The following is a 20103-nucleotide window of genomic DNA, read 5'->3' as shown; positions in this document are numbered from 1 at the left end:
CCTTACTGTGCAATGCAAAATTTACTTTTGAGAACATCATCAAGACCTCTCAGATTGTTCTCGGTGACTCAGAGTAGGATTATGAAGAGATAATTTCTAGCAATGTCGTGATGTCATTAGATGGTGAATGATATGTTCATCCATCTAATTTTGTGACAGACAAAGTCATGAGTCAACCGGTGTGTTGAAAAGATCCCCAACTGCACCATTAGAGTAGAGGAGAAATGCCTAATACATTCAAAGAAGTGTCGCCTTCTGAATACAATTACTTTGTTTTTTGCATCTCCTTACTGATGACTCTGAGCCCTAGACAACAGATTTACCAATCACTCAAGTGCTAATTGAGGATGATGAAGTTGAGGAAGAGGTGGATATCGAGAGCGACAGAGGAGAGGGAAGAGGCTGAAATGGAAACATTTTCGGCTAGTACATCGCTTGTCCCTTTGGATGTAGCACTTACGAGTATAATCCCTTTGGATGTAGCACTTACGAGTATAATCCCATTTTGGAAACCAATCAATGTAAGGGGACTTGTCACTTCCTTTCATGCCTAGTTTTACTATGGCAGACCAATTTGATTATGTATTATTAACAGACGTAATGCATCATTTTAATATTTGTGAGTGAAGACTATTGCTTGGCTGCTTTAGCAAATTATAGTCAAGCAGACATGGGGTGGGTAGAGCAAGATGTTGACAAATACCTCCTAGTTGATTCTGTAGTCCAAGACTATGAGTATGTGCCTGACAAGGAGATTCTAAAGGATATGTTCAATGAAGCTAGGAGATATGAGACCCAATTTCCTTTTGAGGAGGAGGCTGCAATAATTGTAGTCCGTCTTGGTTTGGCAGAGATGGTCAAAAATATAGCACCTACCGAACATGAAGATAGTAAGTCTATGATCCCTTTGTGGACAAGATCCATGCTTGTTTGAGAGTGATGAAAATCAATAGGTAACAGTAGCGAAAACTTTTTGAGCTATTTGTATTCGATTTATGTGTATTTTTTTGATTAAATGTCTTACATTGCTACTAGGTTTTTATAGATGATGATGAATTTTTGAAGAGAGTAGGAGGCTCAAGATCATCCAGTGCTAGCAGTTCAAAATCAATAGGTCATCAAAACGATGCTGGTCTTGCTGAGTATATAAGATATTTGAATCATAAAAAGGTACATATAAGTTATGACACTGACACTTAATTATAATTGATAGTTGACTTGAATCATGATGATTACATTTTTTTTCAAGGAAATGCCTTTTAATATTAAGAGCTTAGAAAAGAGTTACATAAGATAGAGAGCTTTCACCAGAATAGTGTCCTTGGTAACAACTATCTCTCAAAAGATCATTATATTTTGATGTACAAATCATTATATTTCATAAAGAGTTCTCAAAAGACAATGTAAAATTTTCTTTATTCGCATTGAAAGTACTCTCCAAGTTTTGTGATGGATGTGATGTGCCTTTGAATGTTGAGAAAGTGGTGCTAGTTGATGTTGAGAAAGTGGTGCTAGTTGAGAAATAGTTTGCATTGCAGGTGTTTGGTCAAGGGCATGGATGTCAAGCACTAAGATGCTCCTACTACCTATCATACATAGCTTAGGCTATTGCATTGGGAATTAAAGAACCAAACACATTGCCTCCTTATGGAAAAAGATATTTGATGAGGACAAGAAAGAGCCGGTGTGTTCTTCCTCTAGAACCATTGCCTCCCGAGGTGTAACTGCCAAGAATAGATCTCCCAACATATGAATTTGAAGAAGAAGAAGAAGAAGAAGAAGAAGAAGAAGAAGGAAGACCACTCAAAAAGATCAAGCCCACCTCCTCCCAACCCTGAGTCTTGACCGACGCCACAACTCATGGCACTCTTTTGCAGATGATTGATTATGTGTATCATTAGACTTCCTCTTTTCGTGTAGTTCTGTATCTTTCTTAGAGCCTGAGCCTATCTCTCCATGACAAAATGCCTATCTTTCCTCGGACGCTGCCTATCATTTACCCTATTGCTCACGCTTCTCTCCATGACCATATGGTGCAAATCAGCCACTTTGGTATCCTTTGACTCCCCCATTTTCACGTTGTATTGCTTCTTGACATAGTTTGCACCTCTCCCGAGCATACACCTACCTCTCCCCTACCATATGAAGCCTATCGTGATTTGGCTACACGACCATATGGTGTAAAATATGCCCATTTGTTTTGGTTCGACACCCATCTTTGCGTCGTCTTGTTGTTTTTTTAAAAGCCTCTACTTTGCCAAAGCACTTGCCTTTTTCCTTCACACCCTAATGGCAAGGACAAATCAGACTGTTATAGAAGGGTTTGGATTGGTCCAGGCGGCCTTGCCCCCAATAATAAAACTAGAGATATCAAGTACAAGAAAGTGAAGGCGAGGATTGACTATCAGCTTAATTACCTCTTAGAGATAAGGAAATCACAAAAGGAAACGAACTTGGTTATCCCCAGGGCGCCATTTATGCGACTTGTGAGGGAAATTTCTAACAGGTTATGCTGTGAGATGGTAATCTATTGCTATTTTATGTTTGTAGGAGGTTGCAGAGGACATGCTCATAGATTTTATGAATGATAGTTACATTGTTGTGGCACACGCCCATCGGGTCACGTTGATGAACAAGGATTTCACCGTTGTCAGCAGAATGAGATACAAGTGCGATAGGTTCCTTTAGCCAATCCCATCATCAAACAAGAAGGCTTATGGCATTCTCAACATTCCACCTGCAAGGCCTATAAAGGAAAAGGAGGTTCATGTTGAGGATGTTACACATCTTTATGAGACAAGAAATGATCCATTGAGGACTGAAAAGGAGCAGGAGATGCAAAATGCAATAGACGAGTCCGTACTTCAAGAGGATAAAATACTACAAGAGGAGATCGAAAGACTTGTGCTTGAGAATTACAAGAGAATGGCCTATGTCTTGGACAGATGATAGTCAATGTGTCATTGATAGAAGAAGTGCCGTATCTCACAATTACTCCTGAGGACAAGGTGCAGATGGAGAAGAGAGACTTAAAGCTTAGTGACTCTCTTGTCTTTTGTGCTTTAAGGCACAATTACTCCTGAGGACAAGGTGCAGATGGAGAAGAGAGACATCAAGCTTAGTGACTCTCTTGTCTTTTGTGCTTTAAGGCAGAATCCAATTTTGGCAATTTCCCATCATTTGCATGTATCAAGATTCATGTTCTCTTATAATTATTGTCTTGTTTTAGGGCCATTATTACGACGTTGCCTTCTGAGATATCAAGCACAATTTTTGTTGTGGATCCTCTACTTCAGAGGCAACCTGTACCTAAGTTGGACTTCTTTTTCATAGACTTTAATTTTTATTCCCTATTTTGAGAGGTTTTCTCATTTCTTATTCGAATATTTCATTCGTTTTCCCTATTTTTGGCCAATATTTTTTTTTCATGGCAGTGGTCATTGGAGTTTGATAACCATTGATCTTCTCAAGAGACATGTAATCTTATGAATTCCATGGATAAGATGCATGGGATGAGAAAACTGTGAGTAATAATAAAATCTTTGTCATTCTTGCATTTTGCATTGGTAATGCATTCATTGTGTTATGTTTTATCCTTTTGGTCAATGCAAGCAAGGCAACAATCGCTTTCTTGCAAGAGAAGTATGAGGACCTTCAAAATCAAACTCCTTACAAATTTTTTAAACAAGCGGTAAATGGATTTATTTAGGAGCCCATTATCTTGGTCTTCTAGTTACTTCTTGATTATCATATTTCATTTGTTCTAGGTTCCTTTGCAACAAGATTCGACTTCTTGTGGGTGGAGAATAGTTGAAAATGCTTGAGATTCATAGAATCCAAATACAAGAAGCAACTAGGGGGATGCACTACTTAAAAACCCTACTATCACATGCATTCAAGGGGTATTAAAAAACCCCTTACATGTAAGGGGTATTAAAAAACCCCTTACATGTAATTTTTTCATGAATGAAATGACCCATTTTTCTTTATGAATGTATGGGTTTTTTTTTTCAAAATTGATTAAAAAACCCTTCTATAAATGTATTTTTGTAAATTTACCTTAAATTTTTGAATTACAAAATCCCTTCATTAGAACTCACGTGGTATACTTACATATTTTTAGGTGAACCCCCCGAGGGAAGCAAACACTGGCTTTAAGTAACTCCAATGGCAATTTGTCCATACTCATTTCTCATATGTTTTTCTCATACTTTTGGCCTAGTTTGACTTTCTTTACATGATTGACTATCCAGAGTCGTGGGTATGGTAGGTGTGAGAGAAAAATGCATTTCTTTTTGAATAATACTATCACACCAGTAGACCCTGACTCTCCTGCACCAGGCAAGGACTCCCTTGCACCAAGCAAGCCTACATCATAGAAGAAATCTAAGAATAAAGCAAGCAAGTGGATGCTTATTTTCTCCCCACAGAAGCATCTTGACACACAAACTACAAAGTCCCCCAAGCAATCAAATGAAACACACCCCCAAGGACAAAGGTGTCTCAAGTTCACAAACTTGAAGAAGTCTACAAAAAGCAACACTAAGCAGAGCAAACTTGAAGAAGTCTACAAAAAGCAATACCAAGCAGAGCAAGAAGAATACTGAGGCAAGGAAGCCTTCACAAGCAAAAAGGCATGTTTATTTTGACAAATCCCCTGGGAACAAGGCATCAGGTTCAGGACTGCATGGAGAGGCTCCAGACCCCATAGGTCCAGATCGAGATGAGGCACCTAAAGCACCAAGTGCCACAGGTCCAGTTCCAGATGAGAAACCTATAGAAGAAGCACTTGGCTTCATAAAATTTTAAGGGTTTATTAATAGAAACTTTTTGTTGTGCTTATTATGTATCATTGTAGCCAATTCTATGACTTGTAATTACAAACCCTATTCCCCTGTGTTGATCAAAATTCTAACATTTTTGTAATTGAAGCTTTTGCAATGATCACCTTCCTCCCATCATTTGTATTTACTCATTACGAATATAACAAATTGACAATTTGAAATGTTTGATTTCATTTATGAATTTTAAAAGAATATTACAATGAAATCTCCTAGTTTACTCTTGATGATAGTGGTTTAAAAAGTACAATGGTTAGGAGCTCGCATTTCATACAAGATATGGTTTGTTCAACCCTCCTACAAACAGCTATGCCATTAAGCTTGAACCTAGTCTCAGAGTTTGTACAATCAAGAAACTCGAGTGAATCTCTTATATCTTTTAATGTCCAATTGACATTCACAACAAGCTTCCTAGGATCTAAGAATGGTGAAACCTTTATCTCAAGCTTAAATTCTTGATAATTTTCTTCACAGTCTAGGGGAACGAGAGGGGAACCCAATTGCCTAGACATTTCCTCCACCTCCTATAGTCTCGGGGGGTTCACTATATGTAAACTCACTATATCACGTGCGTTCAAGTCCCAATTAAAAACCCCTTATTTGCAAATTTTTCATGAATAAGACACACCCTTTTTCTATTCAATCTGTAAATACCCCCTTTAAATGGTACCCTTCTATATATAAAAAATGTGTAAAAAAGGGATTAAAAAAACCCCTTCTATTGAGCCCACATGCTATGCTTACGTATTTATGAGTGACCCCCCGAGCCTATAGTCAAGCTCTAAAACCAATGACTGACAAGAAACATGGTAGGAAAGGGACAATGAATTGGGACTAGCTTTGCATCTTATAGCATCACCTGGGTGAAAGCTTTCCCTTGATTTCCAACATTCTCCAAAGATAGAGTCCATGTCATGCTCACCTAGTCTTCTTTCCTGCCACATAGTCTTTGTCTTTTGCAAGTCCAAGGACCTGAAACAAGCCAAAAGATGTGAAGAGGTAAAAACAATGTGAGCCTGACCCTTCGTGATATCCTTACTGGTGTCATTGCCTTCTGGATGTCTTGTGAAATCTTTGCTTTGAAGCTTGAAAGTTGACACTGTTGTTGTATTTGGGACCTCCCAATTGAGAGAATTGAGGCATGGCATGGGTAGATCTTCAAGCTCCCCATATGAAACTACTGTAGAAGGAACTTTATACTATGCATAGTAGACAAACGACTTGTTCTAGCTTTTAAAAAAATGATGGTTGTTCATGGTAAAAACTCTTTATAAATTGCCTAAAATGTGCCACTCAAGCATTCCACAGGCTACCATTCTAGCCTGATTGATGGAAACACATTTGTAAAGGATAACTTCGCATGTAAACTACATGCTACTCATAAAAAATATATTAAAAAACCTCGATGTGTGCACAGTACTTGAATGTGCTTGCAGAGGTGGTTGTACTATAGGGTTTAAGAAAAAGTCCTTGGACATGTAAACATGCTCAACTTTTGCAAACCAGCCCTCTTTTGTCAATTTGAATGCTGTAATGTGACCTTTCCAATGGTTCTTGATGTTGTCTCATTTGGCTCGCTTCACTCTATGAGAGCCCTTGCAGGATGGAAGCATTGTTACCGGGTCATTGACATGAAAGGTGAGTGGTTTCCAAAGGCCATCTTCTTGTTTGGCTTGCTGAATTCTATGAGAGCCTTTGCATGATGGTAGCATTGTTACCCCATATCACCTTTCACTGACATGAAAGGTGAGTGGCGTCACTCTTTGAGAGCCTTTGCAGGATGGTAGCATTGCTACTACCCAGTCATTAATATGAAAGGTGAGTGGCTTCCAAAGGCCATCTTCGCTCATGTTAAAACATGTATAGGAAGTAATGGCATGAGGAGGGCACCTGGAAGAGGCCATTGAAGCTTAAATAGGAAGAAGGAATAGTAGAAATAGTGCTAATAGGAGGTGAGGAGTGTAACACAAGAATGACTTGGACAAGGAAAGAGAGGAAAAGTGTTGGCGTTAAAATTTCTTGGAGCCAAAATGAGATGCAGCGTGTTCTTTGGACCACATAGAATAAGACATATTCTCTTTATTTTTAGTACACCATTCAGACTGACATATTCTCCTTGTTTTCAATGCATTTCGGCCAAGTTAGAGAAAAACCAATGGTTTTTCAAAAATCAGCCAAAAATCCCCAAGATAGAGGAGAAAACAATGTCATATTTGTGTGCATGTGACAACCTCCTATTTGCTAGTTTCTTAATCAAAAGATTAAGAAAGGGCCCTTTTTCAATGTTTTTGGCCCTAATGTAATAGATATGTTTTTAAGTCCTCCTTGTTCTATACACATAATAGCCATGTTTTTATAATGTAGACATGTGGGGGGAGGATCCAAGCTCAAGAAGTCCAGCAGCCTGTTGTTCGGTGTCCATCATTGATGATCCAGATATGGAGCGACTCTAATAGTTGGCTGGAAGTCTATCGCATTAGTATGGTAGAGAGAATGTGTGGAACATTTTTGCTCCACCCTTGATTCAATCCACAAATAACCCTACACCTATTAGGGGTACTCCCATGGGTGGTTCTACTTCTAGGTTACACACTCCTATGCCCTTATCCACACCCATTGGAGGATCTAATCCATTTCAGGGTGATAGGCCTTCTTGTGTAGGTTGCAACTAGCCCACTCCCCTTTCTTCTGTGGCACCTAGTCCATGACCTCATACCACATACTCGTGTTCAATAGGAGGTCTTCCTCTTCTCGTTGTTATTCTAGTGGGGGTAATTGTGGGGCAGTTGTTTTGGGGGTAGTAATAGATCTACTTCTAATTTCCCATGAGAGGCACATTAGGTGGTTGATGTGAATACGTATGACCCAACACTTCCTTACCATGTGAGGAGGACAAAAGGGAGTATCATTGAGGATAGCAAGGGGAAGCATGTCATATCACGCATGTATTATCTAGTAAATCTTGAGTTTAGAAATATTTGGGGCATTGATTAGAGAAATCAAAATAATGCAAAAACAAACAATACATTGTAAGTGTATTGAAGATAAAATTTAATGTGCCATACCTTGACTTAAATTTTAATGACGACAAGATGCTGGATCGTATGCACGGACATGTGAGTCATAGAAAATCATTGATTGCAAGGGCCATCACGCATGGTGGCCTTAAGCTGCCAAGAATATCAAAAAGCCATTGGAAGAAGTCAAAGAAGACATACCAAGAAAACCCCGATCTATTCAAGCAACAATAAGAAGCAACCTGAGTATGAATACGTAGAAGAGGGGCTTCTCATCTTTGATCAGATGGAAGGCCATCTTTCCTTGCTCAATTTGTAAGTGTTTTAACCCTTAACATTTTGTATTCAAAATTTTGGTTTTGTAAAGAATTTAAACTTATATAAATTGTTCTTTTTTAATGTGTGTTTAATGTAGGAAAATGTGGTGGGCCACTCTTCTTCTTATGAGGAGTACGACTACGCTTATTGTAATGGGATCTTAGCTACGTTTGAATAGTTGTGCCAATAGGGTGTCGCTTTGAACTATGATGCTATGCCCACTGTAAGTTATTTGTTTTGAGAACAAGTTCTAAAAGTCTGTATTCTTTTGGTTTTAGAAGCTTTTAGAAATTTATCTTGTTTGTATTTTAATATTTTTAATGTTATGTGATATAGGAAGATGAAGAAGAGGCAACAGATGAGGAGGATGAGGATGAGGATGAGCAAAGACCGACCTATTTAATCATTATGTTTTTACCTTTGTCTTTGTGTATTTTTTATTATGTAACTCGAGACTCGATGTAACTTGCCCATTATTGTATTTTGGCTTTAATACAAGATGTAACTCACCTTCTATAGCACTTTTCATTTCATACTCGATGTAACTTACCTTCCACTGTATTTTGGATTTATTACAAACAAGTTTGCAGGTTTTAATATGTTTCAAATGTATGTTTCACTGGGTTATTTTTCACATATATATTTTGATATGTCGATATGTTTGTGTATAAAATTTGGATATGTCTTCAACATATTGAATGAAAATGGGGTAGATTGGGGAGAATACCCCAATCTGCCCAAAACAAAAAATTGTTCTCAGTGCCGCTAAGTGATGATTATAGCATCGTTTGTTTTTTGTTATCAGCTGCAACAATTATAAGTGGGTTAGAATGGTGCTTACAGCGTGGGTTATACCGACATTTATAGCATGGGTTATAACGGCACTTTTACAGCGTGGGTTATTATGACGCTTATAGCATCGAATAAACAACGATGCTTACACCTTTGCATCTTTCCACTTTCCTTTATAAAAGCCACACTATAAACACTGGTATCTCCTCTTTCTGTTATAGTGAACTAATGTAGAAATAGCTCAAAAATCATGAGGAGAACAACATACACTTTTAGTTTGTTAGTTTTGCCTATATTCCAATTTGGAGCTCCCTTGCCAATTTCTTACTAACTGTTGCATAATTTACATTTTTTAAAACTCATTTTTGCATCATACACAATGCACTTCACCCATTGCTTTACAGGGATTGGTATTTGCAGTCTAATGTACTTAAACTTGCGTAAATAAAAATGCAATGCCACCAAGAACAAAAAAATATAGTATCAAAGAGAAAAGAACGACTTAGTATTGATAATGAGAACAAAGAAGAAGCCTACCACGTTGCACCTCCCTCCCTTCTCATTAAAATCTTTTAATATAAAAATATATTTTCAATGTTTTAAAATTTTTAATTAATACTACCCTAAATTATGTGTACCCTAAAATTTAGTGTTTTTTTTCAATGATTAGAATATGGTGTATTATTTAGAATTTAACCTAGGTTTGGAAGAATGAAATTATGATCTCAATCAAGCAAACCATTTGTCTTTCACATAAATGCATGTATTTCTTCTTCTTTGTCTAATAAATTGTAGCTACTTGTGTTGATGCTCATTTTCCATTGAGGTGGTCATATTTCCTTAGCCAATTTTGTTCAGTGTTTAGGTGCCCAAATAATAAGAGAATATTGGACTGTTGGCTTTATAATATAATAGCTAGTGTTTTTTCCTTGATGTACTGCGCGCCCTGGACAGAATAGCTGTATTGTGTGCCCTAGAGAATAGGACTTCGGCGGTTATACTTATATATATGTATATATATATTGGGGTGCTTTTTGCTTTTGCTTGTTTGTTGGCAACTACTTTCTGCCAACATCAGTTTAGTTGGCGAGCCATCCCTCATCACGATGTTGGGTTAGCATGAGAGCTTTCAACAGCTGCCCACGTCAATCTTTTTTTTGTTTGTGAATGATCAAAATATTCCCCTTGTATTTTAGCCTTCTCTGTGATCTCTCGGTAGAGCTTTCCAAGCTGCCCACTTCAATCCTTTTTTTGTGAACGATATTCTCCTTGCATTTCACCCTGCTCTCTGACCTCTCTACTCTCTAACCATTTTAACCAAGCTTTCCTTCCTTGCTTGTCATTCACCTTAGTAGCTTGAGTGCCCACATCAAACTTGGCTTTTTAATGGAGTGCCTCACATCTTTCTAGTTACCTTCATGGGCCACGATTTTGATTGCCCACCATATCACCTACTCCTCATTTCTCACATACACTTTGCCCCTAGCCCCCTTGTGTACCACCTATATATACATGTATAGCTATCACAATCTCTCATCTACACATACAAACACACACGCACTTGTGCTTTGACCTAGCAACTCATTGATTGCTTTGTTTTGGACTGCATTCAACATGGGGGCTTCACTTACAGTTGGTCATATTGCACTCTTTCTTGTGCTTCTTTACTCTTGCTTTCCTCTTCATGTTTCTTGCCTTAGTGTGGATTTCTACAAGGAAACATGCCCCACTGTTGAGAGTTTGGTGTTTGAGGCTGTCCAACTTGCCACCAGCATTGATCAGACCGTCCCTGCAGGACTCCTCAGAATGCACTTCCATGATTGCTTCATTGAGGTCCCCTTAATTATATAAGTGCTAATAAAAAAATTATTATATGGCATGGATTTGCTTAAATCCCCCCCTCTTTCCTTATTCCTTTTTTTTTTTTTGGTCAATCAATAAGACAATTGAGCTTCCCACTTTTTGGCTATGAAAAAATGAGTGAATTAATTAATATTGGCCTTAAGTTGATGGCATTAATTACATTATTTGTCTTTTCGAGGTTTTCAGAGATGATGATTGGCTTGCCTTATACATTGCTTTTGATATTATTGGCATGATTTTGAGGGTCTGATTTATATATTTATTTATTTTTTTTGGGGGGGGGGGGGGATTTGAATAGGGATGCGATGGATCGATCCTGCTTGACTCCACAACCAATAACACAGCGGAAAAAGATGCTCCTCCAAATGTGTCACTGCATGGGTTCGGCGTCATTGACAATGCAAAAGCAAATGTAGAAAAAGCATGCCCCAACGTGGTGTCTTGTGCAGACATTCTAGCCATTGCTGCAAGAGATGCAGTGGTCTTGGTACGAATCAGCAGCCTCTAATTGATATCGTCATAGTATCCTATAAATACAGAAGACGCAATTATAATTATGATTGTTTGCAGATTAATTAATCATGTTGGATTACTGTGCAGTCGGGTGGCCCCAGCTGGCGTGTATTGAACGGCCGGATGGACGGTAAGGTTTCCAAAGCATCGGAGACCAAGGGCTTGCCGGCTCCCGTCTTCAATGTGTCCCAGCTCATCCAGAGCTTCAACTTGAGGAATCTTTCTATGCTGGATATGGTGACCTTATCAGGTAAATGTTTGAGTAATTATTGATTTGGAGTAATTCTAACGTTAATCCCGTCGTGATTGCTTTTGCTACGATGATCAGATTCACAACATAATTAATGCTCATAAGAATCGCAACTTTAATCTCTACTGATCTTGATTATTAACTAAGATACCCGCGCAGTACAGAGAGATCCACAATTATTGAAGAAATTATCATTGTTAATCTCTCGTGATAATTACTACGAGATTATGATTATAGCTATCAATTGAAAATATGCGCGCAGTGACGATCTCTACGTCGTCTAATCTTCACCGACAGTACAACCCATGTGTTAAAAATCGCATTGCAAATGCAACGTCGTTAATCCCGTTTGAACAGTGAACTATTTTACAATTGTTGAAAGTTTGATTAATAATTGTTGAGCGTTTAAATTTCCAGAGGTGAATTATCTCTAGTACTAATCATGTGCCAGATTTTCATGTAATTATAATTAGGCGGGCACACTTTAGGATTCTCACACTGTTCATCATTCAACACGCGACTATTTCACTTCAGCAAAACAAATGAGGTCGATCCCACCATGGAGGCGAGCTTCGCACAACAGCTACGCGCAGTGTGCCCGGAAAACGCCAACACAAAGAGCGCCGGCACCTTCCTCGATAACACAAGATTAACATTTGATAATCAGTATTACGTTAATCTGGTCGAGGGCAAGGGTGTTTTCACGTCGGATGAAAGCCTCTTCACTGACCCCCAAACCAAGGGCTTAGTGAAATGCTATGCCTCTAGCCAAGAGGTTTTCTTTGCCAACTTTGGCAAATCCATGGTGAAGATGAGCCAAGTGGGCATCAAAACTAATGCTAACGGGGAGATCCGGATTAACTGCGGTTTAGTAAACCCATCATCCTAATCGTTGGACTATAAGTGATATGTCCTTAAAGTCGTCTAAAAAGATGTAGCCTTGGCCATGACCTCTACTTTGCCTATGTGGGGGGCATGTTTTTTTATGTGTAATCTTTGTTTTTTACATCTTCTCTTGCCAAAATCGAAATTCAAAGATGCCATAGCCATTGAAAGCCTTGGTGAGCGTATGAATCAAGTCTTTTGGTTTATGTGGCAAGATTTTTGCATGACATGTCTTGAAATATGACACTTTTATGCTAAGGACAATACTAACTTTACATGGAATGCTTTGATACACTTGCAAGTTTTGTGTTATTGAAATGATCACATAGTATGAGAGTCTGTATGGCATGGCCTCTTAGGGTTCACCATCTTGAAACCTTACATAGCCTATGTATTCATAGGGTTTTCATAATTAACCCCTTATCATTGAAAACGTAAAGTGGCCACTCATATATAAGCTAGTAATGGATTTCTTCACTCAAACATAAAAATATTGTTACGTGAGTGTATTTATATACATTTTTGCAAAACTTTTGACTTGGTAAAAACCTCTTTTTGAGCCCAAAGTGGAGGATTATGTTGACTTGGTAAAAACCTCTTTTTGAACCCAAAGTGATAGGATTACAAATCTTGGGTGAACCCCTCCAGGGCACATGAAAGCATCCTTGATTAAGGGGGTGAACCCCTCCAAGGCATCCTTTTGATTAAGAGAGGGCAATATAATTTCTTTCAATAAATTCAACATAATAAAAGAGTGATTGTATAGTAGAAGGTTAGGCTAAAATAAGCTAGCCCTAATACATCCCAATGTGTGTAGCACCATAATACATCTTATGTGAGAATATAATAGTTGAAACTAGAACTCCATTTTTTAATGTTTTCCATGTCTAAGGTGTTATGAAACTTACTTTATATTTACCATATGTAAGATGTTAAGAAACTTACTTTATATTTACCATATCTAAGGTGTGAAGAAACTTACTTTGACTATGCTTACTTTGAGCCCTTAGCTAAATATTTCCTATCTCCCCCCCCCCATCAACATCATAGCTTTGGTAAAAAGTAGTTAAAACATTGCTTCAAAAGAACATTGAATATCCTAAGGAGACACTTCAAAATGGAAGTATAGGTGACAAAGCTATAATATAGTTTATGCTTTTGTTTTCTTACTTTTGGTGCAACGTATATGATGGAGAAGGATTTAAAAAAATTTCACCTTAAGAATGTATACGAGGATAAATTTGACCAATGAGTTATTGGAATGGATCTTTAGTACTTTAAGTGGGAGAAATTAACTTTTTTTTGTTCATGATGAGGAATACATATCCTTGTAGGGGACATTGGAGAAGAATTCACTCTTTAACCTTGTTGGTAGTACTCTCGTAGAAAAAGAAAGAGGATATTTCTCATAGGAAAAGAAAGAGGATATTCATTTTGAATGTGAAGAAAAATTTGGGCAAGCATTCCTTCTTTTAAATTGTATTTTGAAAAAGACTTTAAAATATTTTTCTTGAATAGTTTAGTATGCTTCTAAGTTTGAAACCACGTGAGCTAGGATGTTGATCACTTAATGTTACAATGGAGTGAAAAAAACCCTTTAGGATTATATTAATTTTAAGGAGAAATTTAAAAAAATAAACAAGCCAATAAACAATTTGGTTTCATGGACTCAATCACATCTTTGACTTTCTTCCACATGGTAGCTCTTTCATTCACGACCTCAAGACTCTTACATATCAAAAGGGGGAATAGCACTAAGAAATAAGTTTACATGCTAGGGTGAAAAGGCTGCATCTTAAACAAGCGAGTGCATTAGAAGAAGAGGGTGAAAAGGTGCACATTGGAGAAGAGATTGCATTGAAAAAGGCACATAAGAAATAAGTGTACATACTAGGGTGAAAAAGGTGCATTTTAAAGAAGCGAGTGCATTAGAAGAAGAGGGTGAAAAGGTGCACATTGGAGAAGAGATTGCATTGAAAGAAGAGCATGAAGTGGACTACATCTTGGAGCGAGAGGGTGCAATTAGAAGAGAAGCAACATTGGGCAACATCTTTATAGTGACACCCTTATATTTACACAATGTAAGAATTTATAAATTTTGATAAACATACAAACTTAGGACCTTCCACGAGAAAAATGTGCAATTAGAAGAGGAGCAACATTGGGCATGGTAACACCCTTATATTTACACAATGTAAGAATTTATACATTTTGATAAACACAAACTTAGGACCTTCCACGAGAAAAATGTAAGAATTTGTTGAGGAATTTGTACATTTTAATACACACAAAATTAGGACCTTCCAGAAGCAAAACTAAGCATAATTGGTAAAGAAATAAAATTGAATATTAATCTTAAATCATTATTGTAAAAAGTTATTTACAGTAAAAGGCTTTTGCTTCTCACCCATGTGCCCTAATAAAAGAGATTTTCATGGTATAAATGGAAATTTACGAGATCAACATTATGCATATGCATAGAGAATGCAAGATGCTATTTATGCAGGTATACATACAATTGAACAATGACCTACTACTAATCCACATATAGGCTCCTAGGAGCAATCTCTATGCTTGAGTCATGGTAGAGTAGAGAGTACAATAGATCTGTTGGACAAATGGAGAGTAACTAAAAACCTGAAATACTAGCTTTTATACTTTGAATAAGCTTTTCTAAAAGTAGGCCACCCTAAAGTAAGTGAGGGTGCCTATAACTAGCTAGATAAGGGATTTAGAAGTAATTGGTCTAAAATCTTAATGTTATAAACTCAATTTGTGTGACTTGGGAGTGTCAAGAGAGCACTTACAATTAAGAAATGATTGTATATGCAATATAATAAAGATAATCTTTAGCAAATAGGCACAAACATTATCGATGAATTCACCATATTACCCCAAAAAAATTTAGCATTATCCCCTTCCCAAGGCCAATTACATCCTTGAGATTGAGTTGAAGATGTGATACACATGGAATGATGACGATGTTTCACATAAAGAGGAAATTATAGAAGATAGAAGATGTTACCTGATTGATCTGTTATTCCTCAAAAGAGATGGGAATATGGGGATGTTAATAATGATAGAATAGTGGACCCTCGATAAATAGATCAGACATTATTACCTAATAAGTCATTGAAATGCAAAACAATAGTGTTTGGGTCTTTTTTGTATCATTATTGAAATAAAGTTCTGTTTTTTCTTTTTGGTATTGTATTTCTTTAGAATTTTAAATGGTAGATGTGGATGGAGGATAAAATAGTACGTTTTTTAACAATGCTCATGCCTTTTAAATTTTATAGAAAATAGAAAAGTACTTCAAAAAATGCTCAATAAATCAAGTTAAGCTCTATGTTATGTTAATTTGTGATATGAAAAGTGGGAACATCATATGAGTAACGCTGCAAAAGCTATAGGTGATTTACTCTCATTTAGTCTACCTATCCAAACTTGAGAGAGGACATCCACATAGATTTTATACCCAAGCAAAAGGGGCTTTGTAATTATTGGATATTTGATTAGTTTATAGTTTTATGTGCCTAGTGATGCTTCATTTAGAAGACCTTGATGTGAAACTCCTTAGCTAATTAGGAGATTCCATGTTTTCACAATTATAGTTTTATGTGCCCAATTTGCATGTGATGCTTCATTAGAAGACCTTGATGTGAAACTCCTTAGCTAACTAGGAGATATTGGAAATTCGTTGTTCTCACACTAAACCTAGGGCCACCTACTAATGTCATCTTGAGACCAATGTGGCAACCCTTTATGTGAGAGAAGGGATGATTCTTCCTTGTGGGTCCTTGTGGGTGTGACCTCTTGTGCCCAATATGCATGGAAACCCTTAGTCCACAACTGGAGGGAATATGCGATAAGTTCTGCAATGGGAGGTTGCTGCATCCTCCATTAGAAAGCTTGCTGATTTGGCTAATTCAACAATGAACACCATATTAGATAATTTGGGAAAAATCCCATTCCCATTTGAAAAATGGGAGCATGGTGAACTTGTCCAAAAGTTTGTCAAAACCCCCTCATGTGACATATCATTGGAAAGATCTTGAAGAGTGGAATCTAAATCTATGATCTCCGACAAATTTGGAGTTAGTATGTTTAAGATATGTCCAAAACTATATGGAGTAATTGATTCCCAAAATGTGAGATTTTTCCCAAATTACCTAATATTGACTTAATGGAAGAGGCAGGCATTAACTCTCCTGAGATGCAGCATGTTCATAGGTAACAATGTAGTGTGCGACGTAAGCAGCCAGTGTTAAGTACTCCAAAGTGTTGTTCTTGAGAATTATAGTCACATGCCATAGTATGTGATGGTAACAGTGAATCAACAAGTGGGTCCACATGTGCCACAAAGACAATTCAGTATGGATGTCAACAAGACCATGTGGGCTATTTGAAGAACTAAACCGCATAGCATGGTCACGTGTTTTGGATTATTGCCAGAGAGAAAAACGAGGTCACGTGGGAAATTGATCAATCCTTTTGGGAAGTCTACAGATGAGGGTGTTCCTACACATGGTTTTTAGGGCCGTCGTCGATACCTCGGTGGTGTAGTTGAGACTTTTATATGGTTCTGCAGCTCCAGCAATACACACTCATGGGACTGTAATATGTCTAAGGTCTTGGGGCCATTTGGTTGGGCTCTTAGCATTTGTCCTATTTGCACCGGGACAAGCCTCACTAATGTTGAGATTGAAGATCTTCATGCAAGTGGCTTTGTTTTGGAGAGAGGAAGCTCACCTTCCAAGCAACAGAGAGATCACCATACCACTCGAAGGTCAGTCAGCGGTGTATGTCCTAAATATAGAGATGGTAAGGTAGTTCTATAGAGGAAGAAGTTGACTAAGGAGCTCGGGGGTTGCACTACTAAGAAACCCTATGTATCACATGCATTCAAGGGGTATTAAAAAAACCCTATGTATCACATGCATTCAAGGGGTATTAAAAAAACCCCTTACATATAAAATTTTTATGAATAAAATGACCCATTTTTCTTTATGGACTTACGTGTTTTTTTCAAAATCGATTTAAAAAACCCCTTCTGTAAATTTAACTTAAATTTTTGAATTAAAACCCCCTTCATTTGAACTCACATGGTATACTTACATATTTTTTGGCGAATCCCTCGAGCTAAGGAGTTCAATGAAAAAATTGAAAAGGGTAAAAATCTATCAACTAAAGTGGCTCGGGAAGAAGCAATCGTCTTGTGCAATGAATCACAAATATTTTATGTTAGCACGGAGGGGTCACAAACCAAGGATGTGAACTATTCGATCACGATTTTGGAGCTCCCTCATTCCCCTTGTGAGGACTTTCAAAAGAGGAAGAGCAACACCTTACTTATGTTCCTTGTAAACATATGTACTTTATGTTCCTACCACAGGTGCTCAATTTAGATGCATAGACTCATTCCTTCATGCATCAAGCTACTGTGTGTAAGGTGGAGCAATTCTAAGCCCTGTCAAGATGCAGGTCTTACACTGTGCCTTGACAATATGTCTTTATGTTGGATTTGGCTTTATATTCCCCATTGGAGAAGGATAACTAGGACAAATGAGTCCAAGTTTGTGGTGTTGAATGGAAGTAAGTTTTGGGTTTTGGGTCCTTTGAAATCCTTGTAGACTATTTATGTGAAGAGTGTTTTGAGGTCAAATATACCTTGTTTTGAGGTGTTCTACACAATGAAAATTTATTTTTTTCAATGAATCTCTGGGCTAATAGCTACTTCTGTGAGGACTCGGGAGGAATATGAAGATAAGTGAGAGTTCTATTGTAGTTTGGATGTAGGTTTGTTTGTTTCATGGTGTAGTGTTCCATTTTTGATATGTGATTGAGATATATTTCTAGCTTGCATAAATCAAGGGGGCCAATGAAGCCAAAGAGAAGATATTTTTGGATGCTTGCTAGAAAGTTGAGCTCCGCTAGCTTCTTGTATTGATGTAGAGGTTGCTAATGGGAAGGAAAATAGTTGTAGAGCTGGCATGGAAAATGTATGTTTCGCTATCATCATTGGAAAATTCATTTGCTAGATTTTTTTGCACTCGCTCAGAGATGCTTCCTACTCGCTCAAAGTGTGTTAATCCTCATAGAGGTGGAAGAGGCCACTCTAGAGACTGGGGGACCATGAACTATTATTGTGGCAAACTAGGGCACATTGCAAAGAACTCATATAAAAGCAAAATGATAGTAAAAGTGAAAAGTTGTAGCAAGGCAACTATGCATCATCACTATAACAAAATGAGGGTATAGCAGTAAAAATAGCAACACTTTTAGAACTAGAAGGGTACGAAGTTGGCAGGCCTATTATCGCTGCTAGAAATGCTACTATTTTCGTTACAATGGGTTTGCTGCTTAGCAGCAAAAAAATGTTGCTAGTAGCGCTGTGAGCAGCAAAAAAAACACTACTAATATTGTTGCTGAGCAGCAAAATAACGCTACTGAGCAGCGAAAATAAACCTGCAAAAAAAAAAGCTCGGGCAGACTGGGGAGTTCTCACATAACTCCCCAATCTACCCCAGCTCTAAAAAAAATTTGTCTATCTAGCCTTCATGAGCTTCATGCCTAGATAGCACCCGCCGACATGCATTGGGTGCTCCCGGTGCATGTAGACAGTTATCGGCATGCATTAGAAAGCTACCATCATGCCTAGGTGACACCTGGCATGCATTGGGTGCTCCCAGTGCATGTCGTTAGTTATCGACATGCATTGAAAGCTATCGTTATGCCTAGGTAGCACCCGACGTGCATTGGGTGCTCCCGATCATGCCCGTAGCTACCAGCAAACTTAGGTAGCACCCGACATACATTGGGAGCTCCCAGTGCATGGATCCTAGTGCGTGTCGATAGTTACCGACATGCCTATGAGTATACAATTGGTGCTCCTTGTGCATGCCGATGGTTACTGACATGGATTGGAAGCTAGCGGCATGCCTATGTAACACCCAGTATGCATTGGGTGTTTTTGATGCATGTCATTAGCTTTCGGTGCATGCCGATACTTATCAGCATGCATTGGAAGCTACCAACATGCCTATTTAGCACCCGGCATACATTGGGGGAGATCTCGGTGCATGCTGGTAGCAAGCGGCATACTTGGGAGCTCTTGGTGCATGCCGATAGCTACTGACATATGTAGGTAGCACCTAGAGCTTTGGGTACATGCTGGGAGTCACTTAGGTAGCACTCGCTATGCATTGGGAGCTCCTGGTGTATGGCAAGTTATTGACATACTTAGGTAGCACTCAGTATGCATGGGAGCTCTCGATGTATGTCGGTAGTTACTTGCATGCATTAGAAGCACCCGTCCCGATGTATGTCGGTAGTTACCGGCTTGAAGCACCCGCTGACATGCATTGGATGCTCTTGGTGTATGTCAGTAGTTACGACATGCATTAGAATCACCCGCCAGGCCTAGGTAGCACCTGCCATGCATTGGATGCTCCCGGTGCATGTGCCGATAGTCACCGATATGCTTTAGAAGCACCCGGCATGCATTGGATACTCCCGGTGTATGTCGGTAATTACTGGCATGCATTAGAAGCACCCCGCATGCCTAGGTAGAACCTGGCATGCATTGGATGCTCTCGATGTATGTCGGTAGCTACCGGCATGC

General features: G+C 38.3%; 1 protein-coding gene across 1 annotated transcript; it reads left to right on the top strand.

Moving 5' to 3' along the window:
• The first annotated feature begins 10504 nt into the window (after window positions 1–10504).
• On the top strand, window positions 10505–12612 carry LOC147634686 (peroxidase 64-like). The gene is made up of 4 exons (XM_086803826.1): window positions 10505–10801; window positions 11130–11318; window positions 11432–11594; window positions 12068–12612. Exons 1-4 carry the CDS (start codon window positions 10583–10585, stop codon window positions 12481–12483), a joined length of 987 nt encoding a protein of 328 aa, XP_086659952.1. The 5' UTR covers window positions 10505–10582; the 3' UTR covers window positions 12484–12612.
• Window positions 12613–20103: the final 7491 nt, after the last annotated feature.

The sequence above is a fragment of the Cibotium barometz genome, chromosome 10 (genome assembly GCF_041138505.1).
Source record: "Cibotium barometz isolate CiBa-2024 chromosome 10, ASM4113850v1, whole genome shotgun sequence".
Classification (NCBI taxonomy): Eukaryota; Viridiplantae; Streptophyta; class Polypodiopsida; order Cyatheales; family Cibotiaceae; genus Cibotium; species Cibotium barometz.
Note: the sequence above shows the minus strand (reverse complement) of the source record. Positions and strands in the feature narration are given on the sequence as shown.